This window comes from Mustelus asterias, chromosome 15, assembly GCF_964213995.1.
Source record: "Mustelus asterias chromosome 15, sMusAst1.hap1.1, whole genome shotgun sequence".
NCBI lineage: Eukaryota > Metazoa > Chordata > Chondrichthyes > Carcharhiniformes > Triakidae > Mustelus > Mustelus asterias.
In genome coordinates, this window is record NC_135815.1 from 23,810,848 (window position 1) to 23,835,019 (window position 24,172).

A 24,172-nucleotide genomic window follows, 5' to 3' on the forward strand; every position below is an offset into this window, starting at 1 on the left:
TCTACATTAACAATGTGGATGCAATATCTTTAGCTGCCAAGCACTGTTGCTGCACAAGTGGGTTGGGAAATCCTCCTGAATCCAATGCATCTCCCCAATTTCACAGTAACTTCATTGCAGTGTTAATGTAAGCCTTACTTGTGACTAATAAATAAATTTTAACTTTAACAATGTTTACACATGCATTCTGTCCAGCAGTTAAAAAAGGCACCTCTTCCTTACTGAGGATTCTTGAGAAATGTGGATAGCTTCAATCAATAGCCCAAATAATGTGATCCCAGTAGTTGCAAATGCCAAGATGTTACCAGAACTACAACTTCCAGATAGCCCACTTGCGTTTGAATCCATGAGCTGTGGGTCGTGAGAAAGAGCTCTGCGGGAACTCATGATGTTGGTCCTGCTGGGACCTATCAGTGTTAAAGCTTGGGCGATTGCCCTGGACTGGGACTGATTAACTTAAGGCTGCTCTTAGCAGGCAGAGAGCCTGCTCAGGAGCTCAGTCCTTACATCAACATAACTGTCAAAACATTTCCACACCCCAAGCACTACTCAACCCTTGCCTATACAACTCTCCATTGCACTGTATCCCCCCAGCCCCACCCACCAACTATGCTCCCATCACATACCCATCCTCGCATTGCCCCCAACTCTGCTCCCAAACTCCCCAACCCAGTCAATTAAAAGTCGAAGTGACTGCTGATGTTGGAGAAGAGTGCTGAGTTGGCAGGGAAGGAGGTAGACACGGGTGGCTGCTGGTGGTGATGACAGTTGGAGAGTGAAGTATATTAAAGAAAACATTTGGAAGGATTGAGCTGGAGGCAGGCCTCATGGGGTTTCTCTTCAGGCTGTGAAGTCAAAGGGAGCATGGCTTCACTTGAAACGCACTCACCACTAGGCCTCCCCACTCACTACAGAGATTTTTGCTGCAGTCTGCAAATAGGGCTAGAAGGTATTTTTAAAAGCAGTCAATGGGATGCTCCTCCACTTCATCGCTTATGGAGTGATCTGGTCATGAATTTGGCATTGCATCATATGGAAAGTGTTCCATCCTTCAGATGATCTAAGTTATGACAGTACATGCATGGGTCAGAACTTTAGGAACACGGATGCCATGCTGGCTCTTGAAGAATAACTCAACTACTATGGGCTGCCTTCTCAAATTTCCGTTTCATGTCATTTATGCAATTTGTGCAATTATTTCTCCTCAAGCTATGAACACAACACTGTCATGCTAGGTCTTATCTTTCAGTGCCTGCCTGCTATATTGTTTATCTGACTCCAATAAAGCATTTTCTTTTGTTGGCTAAGCTACAGAGGAAACAGATGTTGAAAGCCACATTGATTGGGTGTTGAGGAACTGGTTCTAGTCCACTGCACTGCTATGTCAGCTACAAGTTATCAGCATACATTTACAGTAACATTTCTCACGGAATAAAAAGGAACTTGTTGGAGCATGACAGACATTCATAATTAACTGATTCTGTTAGAGTTGAAAACAAGTTCCAGAATTCAGTTTGCAAATAGGGAGGCATGATTTTGTAGGGATTTTTAGTGGGAACATTTTATTAAGGAAGATGATTTCTGATTAGGATGCAAACGGATGAAGCACAGCTCCAACCTGGATCCCCAGAGTAAAAATTATCCAATATCAGAGGCAATGGTGGCACAGTAGTTAGCACAGCTGCATCACAGCGCCAGGGACCCGGGTTCAATTCCGGCCTCAGGTCACTGTGTGGAGTTTGCACGTTCTCCCAGTGTCTGCGTGAGTTTTCTTCGGGTGCTCCGGTTTCCTCCCACAGTCCAAAGATGTGCAAGTTAGGTGGATTGGCCATGCTTAATTGACTTTAGTGTCGGGGGACTAACAGGGTAAATATGTGGAGTTATGGGGATAGGGCCCGGGTGGGATTTTCGTCGGTGCAGACTCGATCGGCCAAACAGCCTCCTTCTGCACTGTGGGGTTTTTTGATTCTATGAACTAAACGTTAATTGCATCAAATCCTGAACTGAATTTTGGATAACCAGAGATGAGAAGCAGCAGCAAATACAATCAATTGTTTCAGAAGAATTAAAACTCACATTAAAAATAGTAAGCTTCTTGGTTAAGGTTGTTGGCAAAATGGGATAATTTCACAATTTTTCAACCCCACCAAAATTATTCCGTCTGAATTCATAATTGTATCAAATATAGAATTTAATCTACTGTAGACTAAGTTGTTTAGAGCACTGCACAATTTAAAAGAAAACTTTCCAAACACAAGATTCCCCAAAAAAGCCTACAAATAATTTTTTTTTTTTAAAAACAGAAATTTGAAATTCCCTAATGTGTATTTAAAATTTGAGGTGGATAAGCTCCAACAGCCTTCATAAGGTTATCACTACTATAGATTTTCAACCATCCATTTCCAGGCTACTCACCTGATGCCTCCTGTCATGTACAGGTACATCCAATGTATTGTATTCTGCAAACCCTATATAGAAATTGGATATTTTAAGTATTCAAATACACATTGAAAACAGAAGACATGCTCAATTTCCATCTACATTCGTGGTTGTTCAAGAGATAAACTTCAAAAATCATAACTAGCAACAGGTCGATGCACTACGTGAGACACAAAACAGGAAATGAAGCATCAGCAAAATCTAGTTAATTCTCATTTATGTTTTGTTTGAGCTTCACAATTACTTCAGGTATCACCAGCATTGGACATTTGTACACCAGCGTAAATATAATTGTACGTCTTAAGAAAACACAAATTGAGTACTTAGTCACACCAAACTGGTGCTATTAAATGTAATATGGAATCTGAATGTTTACCAAACATTAGGCCTTTCATCTCTTATTACAGGCAGCATATACCGAAAATTTAAATTGTGATTTTATGTTGCACAAAGTACAGAAAAAAATGTGGTCATTCAACTCATCCAGAAAATTGCATAAAATTAATGAATGGGCCTCCCTCCAATCATTTTCACCTCCTGCACGAGAAGCCATGACAGTGAATTGGGAAGGAAAATAGAATATGTGGAAAAGTAACAGGTCAGCAATTGGTACATGCTTCTGATTGAAGTTCCAACACAAAACGCTGACCCGGAACTTGGTTTCAGATGCTGTACATTTCCTGTTTTATTTCTAAAATTCTTCTGAACTAAAGTGGCTAGAAATTTTGCTGCGTTTCTTTTCCCCCATTTTATAATCCTAGTCTGAAATATTCTCAGCTATTCAACAAACATAAGATGCTAGATTCCAATCAAAACAAAAGGGCGCGCTCTTCTTCGCAACACCTCATCACAAATTTTCTCTCAGTCCAAACATTTAGGTGAGGTTTTCACTTTGATCAGTAAACTATGTTCAGTATGCAAAATCAATTAATAACCTTGCAAGGCTGGTAATCATGTAATAACCAGAAATTACATCCAACATGACAAGTTGGGGCAGCACAGTGATTAGCACTGCTGCCTCACAGCGCCAAGGACCCAGGTTCGATTCCCGGCTTGGGTCACTGTGTGGAGTTTGCACCTTCTCCCCGTGTCTGCGTGGGTTCCCAGATGCTCCGATTTCCTCCCACAGTCCAAAGATGTGCAGGTTAGGTGAAATGGCCATGCTAAATTCTCCCTCAGTGTTCCTGAACAGGCGCCAGAGTGTGGCGACTAAGGGATTTTCACAGTAACTTCATTGCAGTGTGAATGTAAGCCTACTTGTGACTAATAAATAAAGATTAAAAAAAGAACTCTGCAGTATTTTACATTTTGGAATTGCACGAAGAGGGCGATTGCCAACTCAAGACAAAGCAAAATTCTTACTTAGCTATCATCCATTCAGCTAATGAACATGTTGGAACATTTTATTTAAAAAACATCTGGATTTGATAATTGTGTCGAGTATTTGGCTGCATAAATCTATAATCGGCCACAATCGTCCCAAGGCTTGATTCCTTTGTCTGTACTAAATTATCTCATTTCAATTTCAGCACAGGAAAAGACACAATTGGTGCAGTAACTTTAGTTAGGGAGAATAAAAAATCATCCAAGTTCCTGTGCTTAATCCCGATCTCGTAACCCCCTACTAAAAATACACATGTGAATGTCAGGTTAGAATAGGGCCAGGGTCACTTTGATCCCTGATGTGTAAATATATGGACATCAGGCAAGGACATGACTCGGTCCAGCTATGAAAGTAATGCAGATGAATAGTTCACAACTTAGGTGGTCCCCGAAGTGATTTGCCAGAGTGCCACACCCATGGAACTATATTACTCATGAGTCACTAGCTTCTGAAAAGGAGGAAAATGCAAGAGGGAAGGGAAGCAACATGCAATATTATTGTTACATAATTCAAAAAGTTTGATTCAACTGTTGTACAGGATGCTAACTGTGGAGGGAAAAGTCGTCCAAAAGTTTAAGATTTACAATCTCAGGCATCAAATAAAGATACTGAATGTATTTTTTTTACAGTCTCAGTTATTGCACAGTGCTAGGACCATTTTCCTAAAATACTGAGTTCTTGTGCATCCATATTTACTCATGGATCTATAAACCATATTGCGATTTAGCTACTTGGAAATGTTTTCTGGTTCAAAACTTTGGGGTGGTTCTTGGAATGAGGGTTCATAATCATTAGCTTGTGTTATACAAGACGGACTACTCTCAGGAATGCTGGCCTGGGAAATTTCTTCTCGATGCTTCAATGAAGTCCATCTTTAGAGTGTTTGCAAGAGAATCAGTTTGATAGGGCAGTAATGGAACAGTCAGTTGTAAAAGCACTTTATTTTAAAAAAATTATATGTCCATTATCCGTGGTTCACTTTTTGGAAAAGAAATATTTCCCTTATATTCATCTGTCTTTAAGAAATGTTTCAAAGAACTTAACATTCAAAAACAGGCGATTGAGAAAAGGATTTTCCCATAGGACATCTGATGGCCTCATTAACACCACTTATATAATCTGAGTAGAATTCACAACCACTTGCTTGTTAAAGCAAACTACATGATTTAAGGCTCCAAATTCATAGGCTTTGTAAAATACATCATGTTTATTTGAGAATTGTAATTAAGACTGTTAAATTGCACAGAAAGTCATACTCACTTGTATCATTGAAAGGTACTTTTTCTTGAATAATACTGGTTGACTGGTCTAATCGGCTACTCAAGTCTGTATGGATATTCCTTAGCTGCTGCTGGCTGCATTGAAAGAGATTAATTTGAAATGTTTCACAGTGTAATATTGCAAAGAAATTGCACAAAAACAAGTAAAGCAGTAGTTGCAACTCTGTTTTACCATTCTTCTGTCCGAAGCCTGCATTCCTTTGCTTCTCTTTCCAACGAGTGTGATTTCACCTGTGGAAAATATTCCACATTTTCAGTCAGTTTATGAATCCTTTCCAAAGCCAAGCTTGTAAAAAAAAACAATTTCTCCTGTACATGTAGATCATCATCCAACTTGCTTGCTGCCTTTCTAAACAATCCAGTGCGTCTTGGGTAGTACCTAACAATTGCAAAGTGAGCCTAGAGTCCTCTGGCCTTGTGAACTTCTGTCCTATCTTCAAACCCATTTTCCCCTCCCAAAAATGCCATCTTTCCAGCAACTCCAAGATTGAATCTCTCCAACCAGGACTCCACCTGCCATGCTAATGAACTATTGCAAATGCCAGCTTCTCTTTTCATTCATGGTCCTTCAAGCTTTGACAAACCATACCAACCTCATTAAAGCTTGCCCTTTATTGAAGTTACTGGACTGCCCTGGCTTGTTTCCAGTCTTATATATCTCCTCATAACTAAAGAGTTCCTAAGAATTATGTCTCTTCCTTTGCTTAAACTTTAGGGAAAGCAGTGGTGTCATGCTAATGTCACCAGATTGGTAATCCAGAGATCCGGGATAATGCTCTGGGGACACAGGTTAAAATCACATCATGTCAGCTGGTGGAATTTAAATTCAATTAATAAATCTAGAATTTAAAAAAGCTAATCTTGTTAATAGTGACTATGAAACCATTGTTGTAAAAACCAATCTGGTTCACTAGTGCCATTTGGGGAACAAAATCAGCCACCCTTACCTGGTCTGGCCTACATGTGACTCCAGACCCACAACAACGTGGCTGACTTTTAACTGCCCTCTGAAATGGCTCAACAAGCGACTCAGTTTTATGAAACTGCTACAAAGTCAAAAAATAATGAAACCGGATGGATGACCCACAACGGCAAATCCAGCCCTGGCAACTCTGCAAGCTCCTCTTTACTAACATCTGGAACCTCGTGCCAAAATTGGGAGAGCTGTCCCACAGACTCATCAAGCAATGGCCTTGCATTGTCTACAAGTGAAGATTCCGTGACTGACTGTCTCAGACATCAGCATCCTTACCCCACTGGCAAGACAGACTCTGTAGAGGTGGCAGCACAGCTGCATACAGTTGTGAAGGGGTTGCCTTAGGAGTTTTAAACATGACTCTGGACCCCATGCAGTTTCATGGCATCAGATCAAACATGAGCAAAGAAACCTGCTGGTGACCACCTGCCATGCCCCCTCCCCATAGCTGATGAATCAATACTCCATGTTAAACAATAATTGGAAGCACCACCAACGGAACATACTCTGGGTGGGGGACTTCAATGTCCATCGTCTAGGGCTGGATTTTATGGCCCTGTCGCAGTGGGGCACGGCCGTGAAGCGCAGTGAGCCATTTTAAGAGTCAATCGCCTTTGGTGCGAGTGAAAAACCCTGCCAGTAGGACGAGGCCGTAAAATTCCACCTCAAGAGTGGCTTGGTAACACCACTACTGAGCCCTAAAGGAAATAGCTACTAGACTGGGTGTTCAACAGGTGGTGAGGGAAGCAAGAGGGGAAATCTGACCACCACCTCATCAATGTAACTATCACAGATGCATCTGTCCATGCATTTAGCTGCCTTACTCCCACACTCTGGGTATCACTATTGAACCTCCTCGGCTTCTCCAAGAATAATACTTCCCCTAAAACCCACTTCTTTGACCAAGCTTTTTTAACACCTACTTTTGTTGGCATCAATTTTTGTCTGATTACACCTCTGTGAAGCATCTTTGAATATCTGCTAACACTAAAAAGAGCCAAGTACAAATTGTTATTGATGAATATTATAAGTCACCCAATACTTGAAGTACAGGGCAAATCATTAATATTTATTAAAATAGGTGAAATTGAAGTCAGGTCAATGTTTAAACAGGCTGATACTTTTTCTGCTTCGAGAACGGACATCAAGCTTTTTTTGCAAATAAATTTCTTGTTTGCAGTTGGTTTAAAAAAGCCTTCCAGAACATCAGATCTTTTATTTCTATAACACACCTAGGTTACACAAGTCATCAAATTTGAGCATCGTGTAAAGGGCAAAAAGCTGGATACAATGAAAGAATTCAAACTTCTGGAGAAGGTGCAGAGAGAGCCAACCAGAACGATGTGTAGTTTTATAAGTCTTGTCGGCAGATGGATCCAAATGTTTGGGATTTTTATAGAATCATAGAATTAATCCCACCCAGGCTCTATCGCCATAATTTCACATATTGACCCTGCTAATGCCCCTGACACTAAGGGGCAATTTAGCATGGCTAATCAACCTCACCCGCACATTTTTGAAAACATTTACACTTAAGAGGATATAATGGAGGTTTATAAAACACTAGGGCAATTGAATCGGTTATCAGATGGATGTTAGTAGGATTTGAGGTTATACACATAAAAAAAACATACACAAGGAGAGGCTGGATGCCAAAATCCTTCACAGTCACTTTCTTGAGAACAACTATCAAGGCTTCCAAGTAGCTATACAGTTTTTAAAATGTGCCTGAGTAAAGAGTATAAATCCAATTATAGAATGCAAGCTGGAGTTAGCAGTTGATGTGTAAGGAGTTGATGGCTACCATGGAGCCTTGCCCAATTGCTGAGAGAAGGAAGGGTATTTCCTGATTTGGTTACAAGAGTTTCATCTCTCCCAAGAGGTCACCTGCTCAACAGGTAGCTCATTAACATTCACGGTGAGCCATATTCTTTACTTGTTTTGAAAATAGGTCTGTAGTTATGCAAACATTTTAAAAGAAGCAATTTATATATACATAATAAACTTTCAGCTATCGAGGGTTAACTTTGAGAATATTCATGGACTAAATAAAACTTCATTTAAAAACTTTGCAATGGAAAATATCGCACCCTGGAGGGAAACTGAATGCTGTAATTTCACAGGATGTATTTGACTTTTTTAAGCAGCTTATGATTTTACTTAGTTAGGATATTTAAAATCTCCATTAAGTCAATAAACAATACTCAGGATAAAAGCTTAATATTGACTTGCTTTGAATTTTTAAAATATATATATTTTAATATACAAATATCTAATTGTTTAGTTCCATCATATTCTGTAAATATAGATGCTATAGCAACTATGGTTGCTAAGAAACTACAGTGCAACATTGAGAACAAAGTTCATTAAACTGTAAAATGCTACAAGCCACTGTGAAATTCAGGCCTTAAGATACTATCGAGGCAACACTGAAAGAGGGCTTGCTCAAGTACTTTTCTTCATTATGAAAAAAAACAGCCTCAGGGCTGCTGCTCTGCACTTCTGCACAGTAATTCCTTGTCGGAGTTAGCAGATACCAAAGAGAGAGCTAAACAGAGTATGAAAGAGCAAGGATACCAGAGATGAAATTTCACCCTCAAAAAGCGACAGAGTCTAACCTCTAAATTTGCTTTATCATTTTGAAGTTTTTCTATGGTGTCCATGTACTTCTGCTTCAAGCCATCAACCACAGCATGATGTTGCATGGTATCTCGCTCCAGCACCACTAATCGCTCCCTGAGCTCAGTTTCAATTTGTCTGTGTTTCTCCTGAGCTTCCTGCACCTGTAGAAAGAAACACAAGAGACTCAAACATTTATTGGATTGGTTTAATTTTGATGCTCCTCATTATTGACACAGAAACACAGTTGTGCTGAACACCTTTCTTGCCTTGTTTTAAATGTTTGTGCCCCATTGCATTAGTGAGCTATGCAGTAAACCCAACTCAAATGTGGGTGGCATGGTGGCAGTGGTTAGCACTGCTGCCTCAGCGCAGGTTCAATTCCGTCCTTGGGTCACTGCCTGTGTGGAGTTGGCACGTTCTCCTAGTGTCTGCATGGGTTTCCTCTGGGTGCTCTGGTTTCCTCCCAGAGTCCAAAGATGTGCGGGTTAGGTTGATTGGCCATGCTAAATTGCCCCTAGCGTCATGGGGATTAGCATGATAAATACATGGGGTTGCCAGAATAGGGCCTGGGTGGGATTGTGGTCAGTACAGATTCGAAGGACCGAATGGCCTCATTCTGTACTGTTGGGATTCTATGTATTTGTTATTTATGCTCCTAGAGTTTGTGCCAATGCTTTATACTTTAAAAACTCAACTGCAGGAACCTGTATGAATTTTATTCATCAGGTTCAAAGAGAAATTCAAAAGGCTCTCAAAAATCAATATCATGAACCTTAATCTAGCAGCTATTACATTAATATGCAGATGCAGCTCAGAATTGTATATTTCAACTTCTCAAAACCTCCAAAAAGCTATACTGCAATTCTGAAATCTTTGCACCAAGTCCAAATGTGAAAATGAGCAAGGCAGGCCTCAGGATAATGTCCAAGAGAACAGCTGATCCAACTGAGTAATAATGTACATCTGCCTCGATCAATTCCTTCCTCTTTCTCGACAGAGTTGCACCTTGGCTATCTCTGGTAGCCTGCCTGGTCTTGGTGTAATCCTAAACTGTACCCATCAGAAGGATTTGTGACTGTATAGTACATTGCAGCTAAGCCCCATAGGTCCTTATAAAAGGTACAAGTTTCCAGCAGCCACTTAATAGGAATCTTGGGAAAACCTAGGTGCTTTTTTCCTCCAAGATGAAGGTCACCCAGGCCAAGTGAAGCATCTTGCGAGCAAAAGCCTTGCATTTACATAGGGATCATGTTAAAGGTCTTTTGAAAGAATTGGCACAGCAGATAACCAATGTAGGAAAAGGAAGAGGAATAAATAAAGACCCAAACTAAGGGTGAAAAGAGCAGAAGATGATGACTTTTGAAAGCAGAAAAAAAGGAAGCATGGGAAATGGTTTCAGAAGTGGACATACCATCAGCTAGTGACTGAACACAGAAAATTATCTACGCATTTTAGTGCTATAACAAATGGCACCTTTGCCCACGAGGATATTGCAGGAACTGGTAACACAAGTGTCAAATGTGCAAGACCAAACAGTATTAGCAAAAGACAACCAACATCCACCCTACCTCAAAAAAAGGAAGTTACCTTGGCATACAAACTTACCAATCGCCATCGGAGTTGAGTTGAAGGCTTTTAGGAAAGCCTCAGCTGAGTGGCCTCTGTTCTGTCAAGTAAGTTGAGCCACAAGGGGAAGACACAGGGTTATCACTGGTGGCTGTACAAGCCAAATATAAGGATGTTCAAGAAAATAAAATGACTACTTTCATGAACCAAAGTGCAAACAAGATGGAATTTAAATTGGGCAAAAAGCCAACTAACACCAACTGAAGGACTCAACAATAAAAGTAACTTGCATTCCAAAATTTGAGGGTGGGTGGAAGGGAGAGAAATTACATCTGAAACTGACTCAAAATTTTTTTTTTAAAAGTACGAATGAAAGTCCATCCATCTGCCCTCTCCATAAGGTTATTTCACAAAACTAGGATTATTCAAAGCAGTTAATGAATTACTTGATAGTATAGCAGTCAATCTGCAAACACCCACAAATATTGTAAGAATGTCCTGTGAGCTCCTCCATTTGTGCAGAAAGATTAAAAGAAGAATGGGAAGAATATTTCCAGTTACCACCCAACTTAGATGAACACTTGAAACACCATGGCAAACAAAGCTACGGGCCAAGTACTGGAAATAGTACTGGAAAATAGGGTTAGAATAAATAGGTGCTTGATGGACGGTGCAAACACGATGGGTCGAAGGGCCTCTTCCTGTGCTGGAAAAGTCTATGACTCTATGAACTCTGTGCATGACCCGAACTATTTTTGATATCAATAAATACAATGTCTAGAATGTACAGTTATTTGGGCCAAATGGTATATGCCAGTTGGACAAAGGAGTATAACAAGAAATTAAAGTTTAAAAATTAAAGGAAATGAAACTAAAGTGAAAAATAGTAAGGGGGACAACAGCAGCTCAAGATAGTATGGGTCTTTCTTGCTTCATTGTTATTTAAATACAATATATGAAAGACAGCTTGCAGAGCATGCATCAACTTCTCACATTTAACCAACAAAAAACATTGCTGCCAAATCAAAACAGAAACAACTCTCTCTGCACAGTTTCAAACTAATTCTCAAGTGAACGACAAACGTTTGGGATACATAGCTAGAAAAATCTGGTTTTAATCTTTAATCGTATTTGCTGAAAACTGCATGTACCTGGCAATCAGGGAATGTACGACGCCACAGTTAGAGAAAATTCTGGTTTAGATCATAATCTTACCATTCACATGAGACTGTTACATTTATTACATAATGTATTGCCTGTTACTCAATTTCAGACAGATCACATTTGGATTTTTGGCCCCCAATATGTTCCTAAATCATCAAACTACAAAAAAGTGATCCCTAGAGTTGGTACAGAATGATGCTGGCAAGTCTTTAAAAAGCAGGATGATCACCCATGTTCTTGGTCTAAAAGGTGGGAGCCAAAATAATTAATATAAATTATGGAACTTTTTTTCCCCCCAAGAATAAATCATCAGTTTTATTACTTCAGAGTGGGATGATGGATGCCCTGGCAGAGAAAAAACAAAGTTAGATGACCCCAAAAACAATATTAAAAGAAATTGAAATGCGTGCACACAGAATGGTTGTTAAATGCTATTCCAGATGGCATTTGAAATAGAACCAAAATTAAATCAGTGCTCTAGGGCAGACGCCAGATTTCCCAAAAATACTTTTTCCTCAAACACGTGAGCAGGCCCAACATAGAAGAAACTTCATTTCCCCAAAATTAATAATCTCAGACTTTAATAAAACGGTTTCCATACTTTCTGTAATGTTCAACCATTTGATGTTAATTATCTAGTAAATTCACATTTTTAAGCTGAACCTCCACATTCCTATCCAATAATATAAATCAATCCAAGTTTTTTGACAAAAAACAGGCATTGAATTATCAAGACTGGACTGTATATGTAGAGTTTCTTCTGATTAATTTATAATAGGACTGACAAAGTAATTAAAGTTGCATGCAGGAAACATTTGTCGACAATTTTCTAAATGCAAGTGTGTTCTGGACAGCAGACTTCCTCAAAAAAATACAATTATTTCATATCATAGGATATAATTCAGACTCAAAGTTACTTCGAAGGAAACCATTCACAATGTAAAATATCAGTTGTAAAGGAGCAGTCTGCTTTAATTACCATAAAGCAGTATTAATTGTACTGCAAATTATGATTCTTGAAAATTAAATTGGAAATAAAAGCTACTAGTATTAAATTACACTGTTAAAGAGTGATATTTCAAACAGAATAGAGCCAAGCAGTCTGCCTGTACATTCTTGTTAACCCAAGTTCAAGAAAAATTCAAATGATGCCTTTAAATCAAGGGAGGATAGAGTGGCAGATGGGAGAGAAATCAGAAAAAAGAGCAGAGGCATAACTAAAGAGAATGGAGAGGTGAGGAAAGGGAGAAAGAAGCAGGAGCAAAAGGATGGTGGAGACGACACGATTTTTAAATTTAGTGCCATTGTCTCCTGTGGGGTGACTATGTTATACTTCATAAAAAAATACATTATAGTTGGGTTTCACACTTGGCATAAACCTAGATTTTTCCAGATTACCAACAGTGCTTCATCTCCATGGGCAATTCGTTCATTAAATTTAGAAATCATAACATAAAATGTTAATCAGTCACCTGGAGCTCCTGAACCAACATTCAAAATGACACTAATAGCCAAGACAAAAAGCCATAAAAACCAAAAAATATCTTAAGTACAGTACCTCAAATCTAGAATACATTTAGATTGTCAATCCACTTATTTAACTTCGACTTTAAAAACTGATTTAGGATTAATGCTCAATTCTATCCTTAATATAAAAATCAATGACATTTTTAATCTTAGTGAATAAATTTACATCAGATTTTTAAAAAGGTCCGTTTGTTTGAAAAACAAAAACATTTCTACACCTCAACAATGTACGAGGAAACTAATGTTTGGTGCACTAACTCAACTCTTCTGGAAGTCTGATCAATGTTCATTGCAGGAATGCTGTGAACATGGATAAATGTAGGTTTGAATTCCGATCCAGTCAGCTATCAATCTGGCTATGGAGGTGCCCAGTACAGGTGGAGGCATTTCCCAACTTTGGGGAAGAGAGAGAAGAAAATTAAATGGGTAGAGACACTAGTGCTTAGCAGCCAGCTACAGGAAAAGCATCTGGGAGCTGAACACCAAGAGTTTCACCACAGAGCAAAATGAAGCCAAGCATCTACAGTGAAAGGAGCACGTGGCAACCTCGGCACCCCACCTACCTGTGCTTGCAACCACCATCTGCCCCACCTGTGATAGAGACAATAGGTCACATGTGAGAACTCATTTTAGCATGGAAACAAGTCACCCTTGACTGATGGATTGCCTGAGAACCACCTGCTTAGCTGCAGGGATCAAAGCCAAAAATCAGAAAAAAAAGACAAATCTACAAAAAAAGAATATGTTCTGTGATGGCTTAGTCAGTGAAACTATAGCAAAGCAAGCCAGAATATTGCAGATTTACATCTAATTTTATGACTCAGTTGATCTACCATGAGTAATTGTAAAGGGAGTTACGACCAATCTCTAACTCTGGGCTGTGGAATGGAGTGCATGAAACATGGAAATTAAAGTGGATTCCTTCACCTGAACAGGTTACTGCTGTTTGAAAAAACACAGGTGAACAGGATCCTGTCATTACCTCATGCACTTTTCAAGCAACAGTAAGTGTGACACTCAGGCTTGGTTAGAATTCCTTTATACCCCACCACCCTAAAACCAAGCCAAATTCTCCTGATACTCACATGGAAAATAACCATTTGGACAACAAACACCTGGGGAGCCATAACCAGCAGGAGTTAAAGCTTTCAGAAGAGGAGCAAGAAAAGTGGTGAAAATGAGCAAATATATAAAATACACTAAAAGGCAGCTATATAGTCAATGATTATTCTTTTAAAGATTAATTTTAATATGTGTTCAACTGGAAAAAATGACTTGCAGCATATCCTCCTGCATATAATTTTGGCCAAATCCAAAATTCTGGTTGAGAACTCTCACACTTCATCCTGCAAATCCTAATACAATAACACAGGTAAACTTAAGGGTTTTTTTTCTTCTAATTGCATTCCTTTTAGAATCCAAGAAAGGCGAGTCAGAATATTTTATTAATGGTGAGAGATTAGGCACTGTGAAGAGTAAAAGATTCAGGTGTCCATATAAAGAAATCACAGAGCTAGTACACAGCTACAAAATGCAAACAAAGAGGCTCAAACATGAACATTATCTTCCTACCAACCAAACAGACAGAAAGTTGGCAGTTGGAATTCAAAATTAAGGAATCGATAGTTCAGTTCTAATGCCTTGGTCAGACTCCATCAAGACAACAGCATTTCAGGCATCGAAACACAGGAATGATGTATTGGCCTTGGAAATGGTGTGGTGTGGATTCACCAGAATGATAAATGCTTTAAGGCTTAAAACTTTGCAGGAGGCTGGCTTCTATTCTCCTGAGTTTAGAAGGCTGAAGGGTGATCTAATAAGGCTATTAAAATTAAGAGGAATTAGATGGAGTAGTTACAGAGAAACAATTTATTTTGGTGACAGAATCCAAAAGAGATTTGAGCCATGTCAGTTAGAAGTGAAATCAGAGGTATTTTTCCTCCCGCAAAAAGTAGACGAGTGGGAATCTGGAACACACTACTCTAAAGGACTGCAGAAGCTGGGACAAGTTAAATTTTCAAGATTGAAATCAATAGATTCATGTTAACTAGCATCAAGTTACATGAACAAAGGGAGATAAATGCAGTCGAGGGACAGATCAGCAATGATTTAGTTGAGTGGGAATATGATTGAGGCACTGAATGGCCTATTTCTGCACACCCCCCCCCCCACCTTCCTACCAAACCAAAATGACAGAAAGAACATTTTTAAAAATGGTTGAAATTAAACATCTCCGTGAGCCAGCAGAGAAAAAAACCTGTTCACCATTCCTGACATTCTGCCAACAGCGGATATTAGCAAAACACAACACCGCAGCCAAACAAAATCACATGCAACCCATTTAAGTGAAAAGAAATGCACAAAGTTGTAGGAAAATTTTAAGAGTACTAATAGGAAAGGGTACATTTTAGCTCATACTTTAAGAAAAAGGTAATGAGTCGGGTGGTTGGTTGGTAAGGGTGGATGCAGTCAAAGAGAAGGAATGATAGACAAGGTATTCTATATTCTATGTAAGAGGAGTGGAGGGCAGGGCATGAGTGAGAGGGGTCAATATTAAGGAACAGAAGATTAAAGGGAAGGCAAAGAGAAGTGGGGATTGATAAGAGTATGGACTGAGACTATTGGCATAAAGATGAAGAGATGAAGAGATAATAATACATAAAACATAACTGATTCACCAATGGTCTTCAGGCAAGTGAGCCTATTGCTCTTAAATGATCTGGTCTATATGTGACACCATATGCAGTTGACTTGAGATTCTGAGGGTAACTGGGAATGGACAATGAATCCCACAGCCTAAGACCCAAATTTTTTTTAAAGACTTACCATGAACACCATCACAGGAGATTTACTTAATATATAATACAAATACAGAACGTGCACCCACACTTCCAAAGATGTTTCAACAGCAATGAACATAAAGATATTGTAGGCACTGAATAAATTGCGTAAATTCAGTAATGGTAAACATATTGCTTTTATAGTATATATGTACACTAGTTTTAGTGTAGCCCAATCAGCGTCAGTACAAGGGAAAAATCTGCATTTAGAATGGATGGCTAAGGAAGAGGTCGGTTATCAAAACAAATGGAACAATCATAAGCGTCCAACTTTTATAACAGATCCACTGATCAGAACTTAACCCAACTGATGCGGGTTCAACACACGTCACTTCCAAGGAGGAAGCTTGAATTGTCAGGCACTCAACTAGCCAGCATCAAGCCTTCTGCATGCAATCCCTCAGCCATCACCAAATTCCAGTGGATTCGGGGATAATTGGTGTCAGCTGGTTCAATAATAAGCCTAGCTGACAACACACCACGAGCAGGCAAGGTTCCCTGGAGGACTCCCTCCTTCAGCTTAAATCGCCAGAGGTTTTCCAACTGCCGAGACAGATGTGCAACCTCTCCTGTAATTACTGTACATACTCAACTAATTGTCCACCTCATTTAAAAGTCAACCTCTAGCCTTAAGCCTAAAAATCCTTACTTTTCATATAACTCATGTTAATAGTCGACACCTGATTTTCCAAGAACTCTCAACACCAACTCGGCTCATTGTGTTGCTCTGAATTCAGAGTAAGACTGCAGAGACAGGATTTGAGGCAGGAGTTTTCTGATCTTACTGCATCGATGCTAGATCAGAGTGCAATTTGCCCACAGATATCGGGAAACTGAATTCTCATTAAAATGACAGAGATAAGGCTGGAACTGCAGAGTCAGTGTGCACAGCGTATGTGAGCATATTAAACTTTTCCAGACGTGGAACTAAGCTGTCATGAACAGTGCTATGGTTCTATAGGAAAAGAAAATATCTTCTTTTTCGGTTTCGTTCTTGCTGCAATCTAATTCAGTATGGTTTCTGCTAGCTGTGAGCCGCAGGCGTTGGTAATTGAAAGTAAACCCCTCAAAAATATTACCTGTGTAAAAGTCAACCTAAAGAAAGGGTTGCAGAAATTCAACTTTTGCACGAGTACAAATGGTAGGTGGACCCAGCCACCGTGGCCGGAATTCTCCAGCTGTCATCTTTGGCAGAACCTTCCAGTCCTGCCAACAGCGAATGCCCACTGCAGATTTCCAGGCAGCAGGAGGGTGAATTCGATGAGAAATCCCATTGACAGCGATGGGACCAGAAGATCCTGCCACTGGCCAACAGCTGCCTCCCACCACCGCAAAATACATTGCATGGCGTGTGGAGAATTCCTCCTCTGCCCATATTTCTCGCCACGATGGGCTGCATTAAATCTATTGTTTCTGGGAACGACAGAAACAAGGGCACCAGTGAGTGATAAAACAAAACCAGTCATCCTTGCATTACAATTTCGTATTAGGGAAAAAAATTAAATCACTTAATTCATTCTTGGGTATTATAGCTCACAGGGCACAACATTTTTGCTTGCCTCCTTTCTCCTACAACTTCAAATCTTCTAAGTTCTATACTTTCCCTCAAGAATAAGATTTCCCTCAAGATTATGGCTTCCTTCGAATGCCTCCTCCTCTTCACTCCACTATTGACTGCAGAGTCAGGTATTTCAACTTCACACTCAAATAATCCCAAAACCTTTCCAATTTGCTACTTTTTTCTTCTTGAAAAATATGACAGGAAGTAGATTGAGGTTTTTTTTAAAAAAATCACGAACCCCATTTCTTTCTTCCAACAAATTTCAGAGAGCTTATTTTCTGCCTTTAAAGAACTCTTTGAATGTTTTATTTAAAAAGATACATAAATGAAGTTGCTACTATTTAACAAAAGCTCACGTCCACTAGATCTCTGAAGTCTGAGGTTTTGACGTCTGGAGTTTTCAGAATTTCAGCTCAACAACTGAACTGGATGGCACATTTAACAATGTAAAACATCCCAAAGCACTTCAAAAGAAGTGATTAACCAAATTTGACAGATCCACGCAAGAGCACAAAAGATCAAAAGCTTAACCAAAGTAGTATGTCCAATAGAGTGTCTTGAAGAGGGAAAGAGGAGGTAGAGAAATTTAGCGAAGGAACTCCATGTGCCTAGAATTCTACGCTATATTAATTTAATAATTCATAATTTCATATTTAATTGCATAAGATTTTATATACTTCAATGAAATCCCACAGAACCACAAAATCCCTACAGTACATTCGGCCCATCAAGTCTGTACCAAGTCTACAAAAGAGCATCTTACCCAGGCCTATCCCTCACCCTATCCCCCTAACCCCGTGCATTCACCATGGTTAATCCATCTAACCTACACATGTTGGGGCTGTGGGAGGAAACCGAAGCACCCGGAGGAAACCCACGCAGACACGGGGAGAACGTGCAAACTCCACACACAGTGACCTAAGACTGGAATCGAACCTAGGTCCCTGGCACTGAGGTAGCAGTGCTAACCAGAAGTATATCCCCTTCAGTGTTTGCCAAAAGCAGCCACTACATTTAAAGAAATGCATTATGAAATACTTACAAGATGTTTTAGCATGATGTGTGTTATGTAGAAATATAACTTTCCCATTAAAATTGTTTAAATTCATTGTAATTCTTTTTATATTTAAATATGAGTCATTCAGTAACTAATAAAAGAATGCGGACTGCACATAAAATCCACACCTATTTCTGATCTGTTAGGTATATTCTTCTGGACTTGGCCAGTACTGTGCAACTGCAATGTAATCAAATATAAAGCAGAAATGCAGCTGCCCTAAATGTACAAAGTGCATCTATCCAATTGGTGCATTTTTAAAAACGTTTTATTTTATTGAATGATTTAGTTATATGTTTTCCTCGTGTCCAGAAAAATATGACCTGTTGGATTGCTTTTATCAATCACCTGCAGCTTGAGGAATTAATGATTTTCCTAAACAAAATTCAGTCAACAAATGACCTGATGTGACTAAACTATGAAAACCAGAAGGTTCCAATTTTGCTTCCTGGCTTGTGACCAGTTAACTGATCAGAGTTTTGGAGTCAGACAGTATTCAAAAATCTGAGGATCTTTGAACCTGTAACGCACTATCAAATTTGCCAATGGTTTGGATTTCTCACACTTGCTGTTACAAAATCTACCGTGCAATTAACTTACTTGCTTGTGAAGACGCTCATTTTCCTCTATTTTATTCTGCAGATCTTCATCAAACACACTCTGTCGCTGCTGGTTCATTTGAGATGGGGGATCAGCATTCTTCTGCTGTACAAAACCATTCAACATTTAGTTAGAAACTCCTCCAGTCTGCATTATGCAAATATATAAAAGGTGCTGTAGCACTGCATATGGCATTGCAATGCAACATGTGTGTGAAGAACTGAGTTCATGGGGGTATTATTTAAGTGACTGTCAACAAATGGTAATCTGTTTGTTTGAACTTGCATTTCAATTCCTAACACTCACCACTGGGTGATGCTGCGCCAATGCAATTGTTGTACAGAGCAGACATTTTGATATAGGCAAAGTCAAATGTTTACTTTGACCCAGTCATGCCATACATCGCACCCACTGACCCCAATTCAATCTATTCTATCCATGAGGAACATAAACACTGCCCAACTTCTCCCTTATCCCACATGAGCTTTGCCAAACTAGCTCATGGTAGACTTCTCCCAATGCCTCTGGATTTCACAAACTGTGCACTGAACTCAACAAAAGCCCTGCTGCAATTCTGCTGTTTGCAGTTATCCCACCATATGTGACCAACACCCCAAAAGAACATCAGCCCACTGCTCTCGTGAACTACTGCTGCTATCTCCATCACAATGTAGTATGCCAGCCTGCCTAAACAGCCCCAAGACTTTTCTTATCAAATTAGGATCTTCTGCAATCAGAACTAAACATTGTGATTTTAACTCCTTCCAAACGGAGTAGCTGTTTTGGGGTTTCAGGCCTCTTCTGCCCCTAATGATCTAAGCATCACTTTTCACATTTGGTCTAACCCTTCTCCTAATATCCCACCTTTCCTCCATAAATTGACAACAGCTTATTGCACACCTGCTCTGTCTTTCCTCTCCCATTCTTCATCACCACCTTTTCCTTCCTTCGTCAACCTCATTCTTGCTCTCTCCTTTCCACCCCACCACAACCCTTGTATATCCCTCTTTTTGAATCAGTTACTCCCCCAAAGTTGATTTAAATATTATATTTGACATCAACTCCCTATGTGAAATGCCACTAGATATCAACAAATAGAATTCATAGACAAACTGCTCACACTATTTTAATTGATAAAAGAATCCTGAGCTGAGACAAAGAGAATTTCTTTTTAAAAAAACAGCACATGATAATCTTCATTGCCTGAAAAGGTGGTGGAAACAGAGTCAACAATAACTTTCAAAAGGGAATTTGATAAATACTTGAAGGAGGAGAGCTATGTTTGCCGATGATACAAAGATAGGTGGAGGGGCAGGTAGTATTGAGGAGGTGGGGAGGCTGCAGAAAGATTTAGACAGTTTAGGAGAGTGGTCCAAGAAGTGGCTGATGAAATTCAACGTGGGCAAGTGCGAGGTCGTACACTTTGGAAAAAAGAATAGAGGCATGGACTATTTTCTAAACGGTGACAAAATTCATAATGCTAAAGTGCAAAGGGACTTGGGAGTCCTAGTCCAGGATTCTCTAAAGGTAAACTTGCAGGTTGAGTCCGTAATTAAGAAAGCAAATGTAATGTTGTCATTTATCTCAAGAGGCTTGGAATACAAAAGCAGGGATGTACTTCTGAGGCTTTATAAAGCACTGGTTAGGCCCCATTTGGAGTACTGTGAGCAATTTTGGGCCCCACACCTCAGGAAGGACATACTGGCACTGGAGCGGGTCCAGCGGAGATTCACACGGATGATCCCAGGAATGGTAGGCCTGACATACGATGAACGTCTGAGGATCGTGGGATTATATTCATTGGAGTTTAGGAGGTTGAGGGGAGATCTGATAGAAACTTACAAGATAATGAACGGCTTAGATAGGATGGACGTAGGGAAGTTGTTTCCATTAACAGGGGAGACTAGGACGCGGGGGCACAGCCTTAGAATAAAAGGGAGTCACTTTAGAACAGAGATGAGGAGAAATTTCTTCAGCCAGAGAGTGGTGGGTCTGTGGAATTCATTGCCACAGAGGGCTGTGGAGGCCGAGACGTTGAGCGTCTTCAAGACAGAAATTGATAAATTCTTGATTTCTCGAGGAATTAAGGGCTATGGGGAGAGAGCGGGTAAATGGAGTTGAAATCAACCATGATTGAATGGTGGAGTGGACTCGATGGGCCGAATGGCCTTACTTCCGCTCCTATGTCTTATGGTCTTATGGTCTTATGTAGAAAGAGGAGTGGGACTAATTTCAAAGAGCTAGTATATCCACTACAATGGGCAAAATGGCCTCCTGCGCTTCATCACTAAGATTTGTTGATTGTTCTCTGGACAATAATTGATGGGTGAAATAAATTTAGTTTAGAGGCGATTATTATAAATCTGAACATTACCAAAAACTAGAGGGGCCAGGATTGTATTTGAGATTAGTGCTTTCACCTTATGTCCTTGGATTCAAAACTACATGAAATATTTATAACAATTTTAGCTTTGAAGTGTTATCCCAGAGCTGAAACACATCAGGAAGATGCGCAAATTTAATCACAGGTTCAGACAGTAAATAAAACATTGCATCCTAGAATTCGTCCAACATCACTCCTATTTCTCCTCTTTCTTCATAAATGAAGGAATGATTTAAACTTCCTCTTGGCATCCCTTGATACTAAAATCAGAAATTATAAATGTAGAATCACACACAATCTACTACATATGGTCACAATGACTGTTTATCATTTGATAAACTGAACCAAAACAAGCAGGACAGTTCAGAGTGGCATTTTTAATTTCAGCTGCTACCTGCCCCAAGTGGACTGTAACAAAAATACCCATCAAGGTACTTTGTTCCTGTATAGCAAATACTGCTGTGAGGCATTGGAAGATTAAACAGATACACTATGTTACCAGGCATACTTCAATACATGATAGTGAAATACTGTACATTAAATACTAAAAAAGTCAAAGCAAAAAAATTACTATGAAGACTAAAACAACATTTTAGAAGTCTAGCATAATATGGTATTCCATATCATCAGCCCAGGACACATGGAGTTGGATTCACCATCAAGTAGGAACTCATCAACTGACCTGGAGTTCCCAACTGGCATCGATGAGCACCTCATGACCCTCCGTCCACAACTTGCCAAGAACCAGCAGGCAATGGTCATGAGCTCCTACCCCCCCCCCCAACCTGAACTGCCAATGATGAGACCAAAGGCAGCTTCTACTCCACCTTGGACGCTATACTCTAATATTCCCAAGTTAAGAAAATAAAATCCTCCTTGGGGATTCAACGCCAGGAATGAAAAGGACTCCCAACTTTAGAAAGGAAGGAGTTGGAAATTGCAATTCAAACAGGGTTTTCCTCTCAGCAAATGCCCAGAATACCAGTTTGTCATTAACATACTGTTCCACAAAAAAGACAAGCTCAAGGTTTCCTGGAGACATCCATGATCAAAGCACTGGCACATGATTGACTTAGTCATTGTCTGATCCCGAGACCAAAAGAATATCCTCTTCACCAAAGTGATGACCAGTGCAGATGACTGCTGGACAAACCATTGGCTCATCCGCTCCTCCATGTCCAAAGTCCACCAGGAGGAGTGGAAGGGGAAGAAACAGCTCAGATCAACATTAAGCCACTTCAAGAGCCAAGCATGCTAGTGAATTTTCAACAATGTCTGCTCCAAAATCTCCGAAGTGTTCATTCTAATCAACTGGAGGACAATTGGAAGAGCTGAAGACAGCCATAATCTCAAACTGGGAAGAAACCATCAGCTATTAGACCAGGAAATGCCAAGACTGGTTAGACGAGAATGAAATAAAGGAAAGATAGATTATGAAAGTAAACTAGCACAAAATATAAAAAGATAGTAAAAGTTTTTACAAATGTATAAAATGGAAAAGAGTGGCTAAAGTAAATGTTGGTCCCTTCGAAGGTGAGAAGGGGGATTTAATAATAGGAAACGAGGAAATGGCCGAAGCCTTAAACAGGTTGTGTGTGTCAGTCTTCACAGTGGAGGACACAAATAGCATACCAATAATTGATGGTCATGGGACTGTAGGGGGTGAGGACCTTAAAATGATCACTATTATTAAAGAGGTAGTGCTGGGTAGGCTAATGGGACTAAAGGTAGACAAGTCCTCTGGTCCAGATGGAATGCATCCCAGGGTACTAAAAGAAACGGTAGAAGTAATAGCAAATGCATTAGTTGTAATTTATCAAAATTCACTGGACTATGGGAGGTGCCAGCTGATTGGAAAACAGCTAATGTAATGCCACTGTTTAAAAAAGGTAGACAAAAGGCAGGTAACTACAGGCCGGTTAGCTTAACATCCATAGTTGGGAAAATGCTGGAATCTATCATTAAGGAAGAAATAGCAGGACACCTGGAAAATAATGGTTCAATCAAGCAGACGCAGCATGGATTCATGAAGGGAAAGTAATGTTTGACTAATTTACTGGAATTGTTTGAGGATATAACGAGTGCGGTTGACAGAGGGGAACCGGTGGATGTGGTGTATTTAGATTTCCAGAAGGCATTCGATAAGGTGCCTCACAAAAGGTTGCTGCATAAGATAAATGTACACGGAGTTGGGGGTAAAGCGTTAACGTGGATTGAGGATTGGCTATCTAACAGAAAGCAGAGAGTCGGAATAAGTGGGTGCTTTTCCGGTTGGCAATCAGTGACTAGAGGCGTGCCGCAGGGATCGGTGCTGGGGCCTCAACTATTTACCATATACATAGACGATCTGGAGGAGGGGACCAAGTTTAGGGTAACAAAGTTTGCGGATGACACAAAGATGAGTAGAAAAGCAAATTGCGTGGAGGACACAGAGTCTGCAGAGAGATTTGGATAGGCTAAGTGAGTGGGCAAGGATCTGGCAGATGGAGTATAACGTTGGTAAGTGTGAGGTTATCCACTTTGGAAGGAATAATAGTAAAATGGACTATTATTTAAACGGTGAAAAATTACAACATGCTACTGTGCAAAGGTCCTGGGGGTCCTTGTGCATGAATCACAAAAACTCAGTTTGCAGGTGCAGCAGGTAATCAAGACAGCAAATGGAATGTTGGCCTTTATCACGAGAGGGATGGAGTATAAAAGCAGGGAGGTCATGCTGCAACTGTACAGGGTACTGGTGAGGCCGCACCTAGAGTACTGTGTACAATTTTGG

At 39.9% G+C, this 24,172-nt stretch overlaps 1 protein-coding gene across 3 annotated transcripts in view; it reads right to left on the minus strand.

Moving 5' to 3' along the window:
• ppp1r21 (protein phosphatase 1, regulatory subunit 21) overlaps window positions 1-24,172 on the minus strand; it is a 75,937-nt gene that overhangs the window by 39,891 nt on the left and 11,874 nt on the right. The window contains exons 1-6 of one of the 3 annotated variants that reach the window (XM_078229652.1): window positions 19,017-19,047; window positions 10,307-10,362; window positions 8,698-8,862; window positions 5,276-5,334; window positions 5,084-5,178; window positions 2,416-2,468 (exon numbers count right to left, since the gene is read on the minus strand). In XM_078229652.1, coding sequence (XP_078085778.1) covers window positions 2,416-2,468; window positions 5,084-5,178; window positions 5,276-5,334; window positions 8,698-8,784 — 294 coding nt within the window. In that variant the 5' untranslated portion in view covers window positions 8,785-8,862; window positions 10,307-10,362; window positions 19,017-19,047. Of the gene's footprint in view, window positions 1-2,415; window positions 2,469-5,083; window positions 5,179-5,275; window positions 5,335-8,697; window positions 8,863-10,306; window positions 10,363-19,016; window positions 19,122-24,172 lie in introns of those variants that run through there. The other 2 variants (XM_078229650.1, XM_078229651.1) reach the window with 2 other exon arrangements.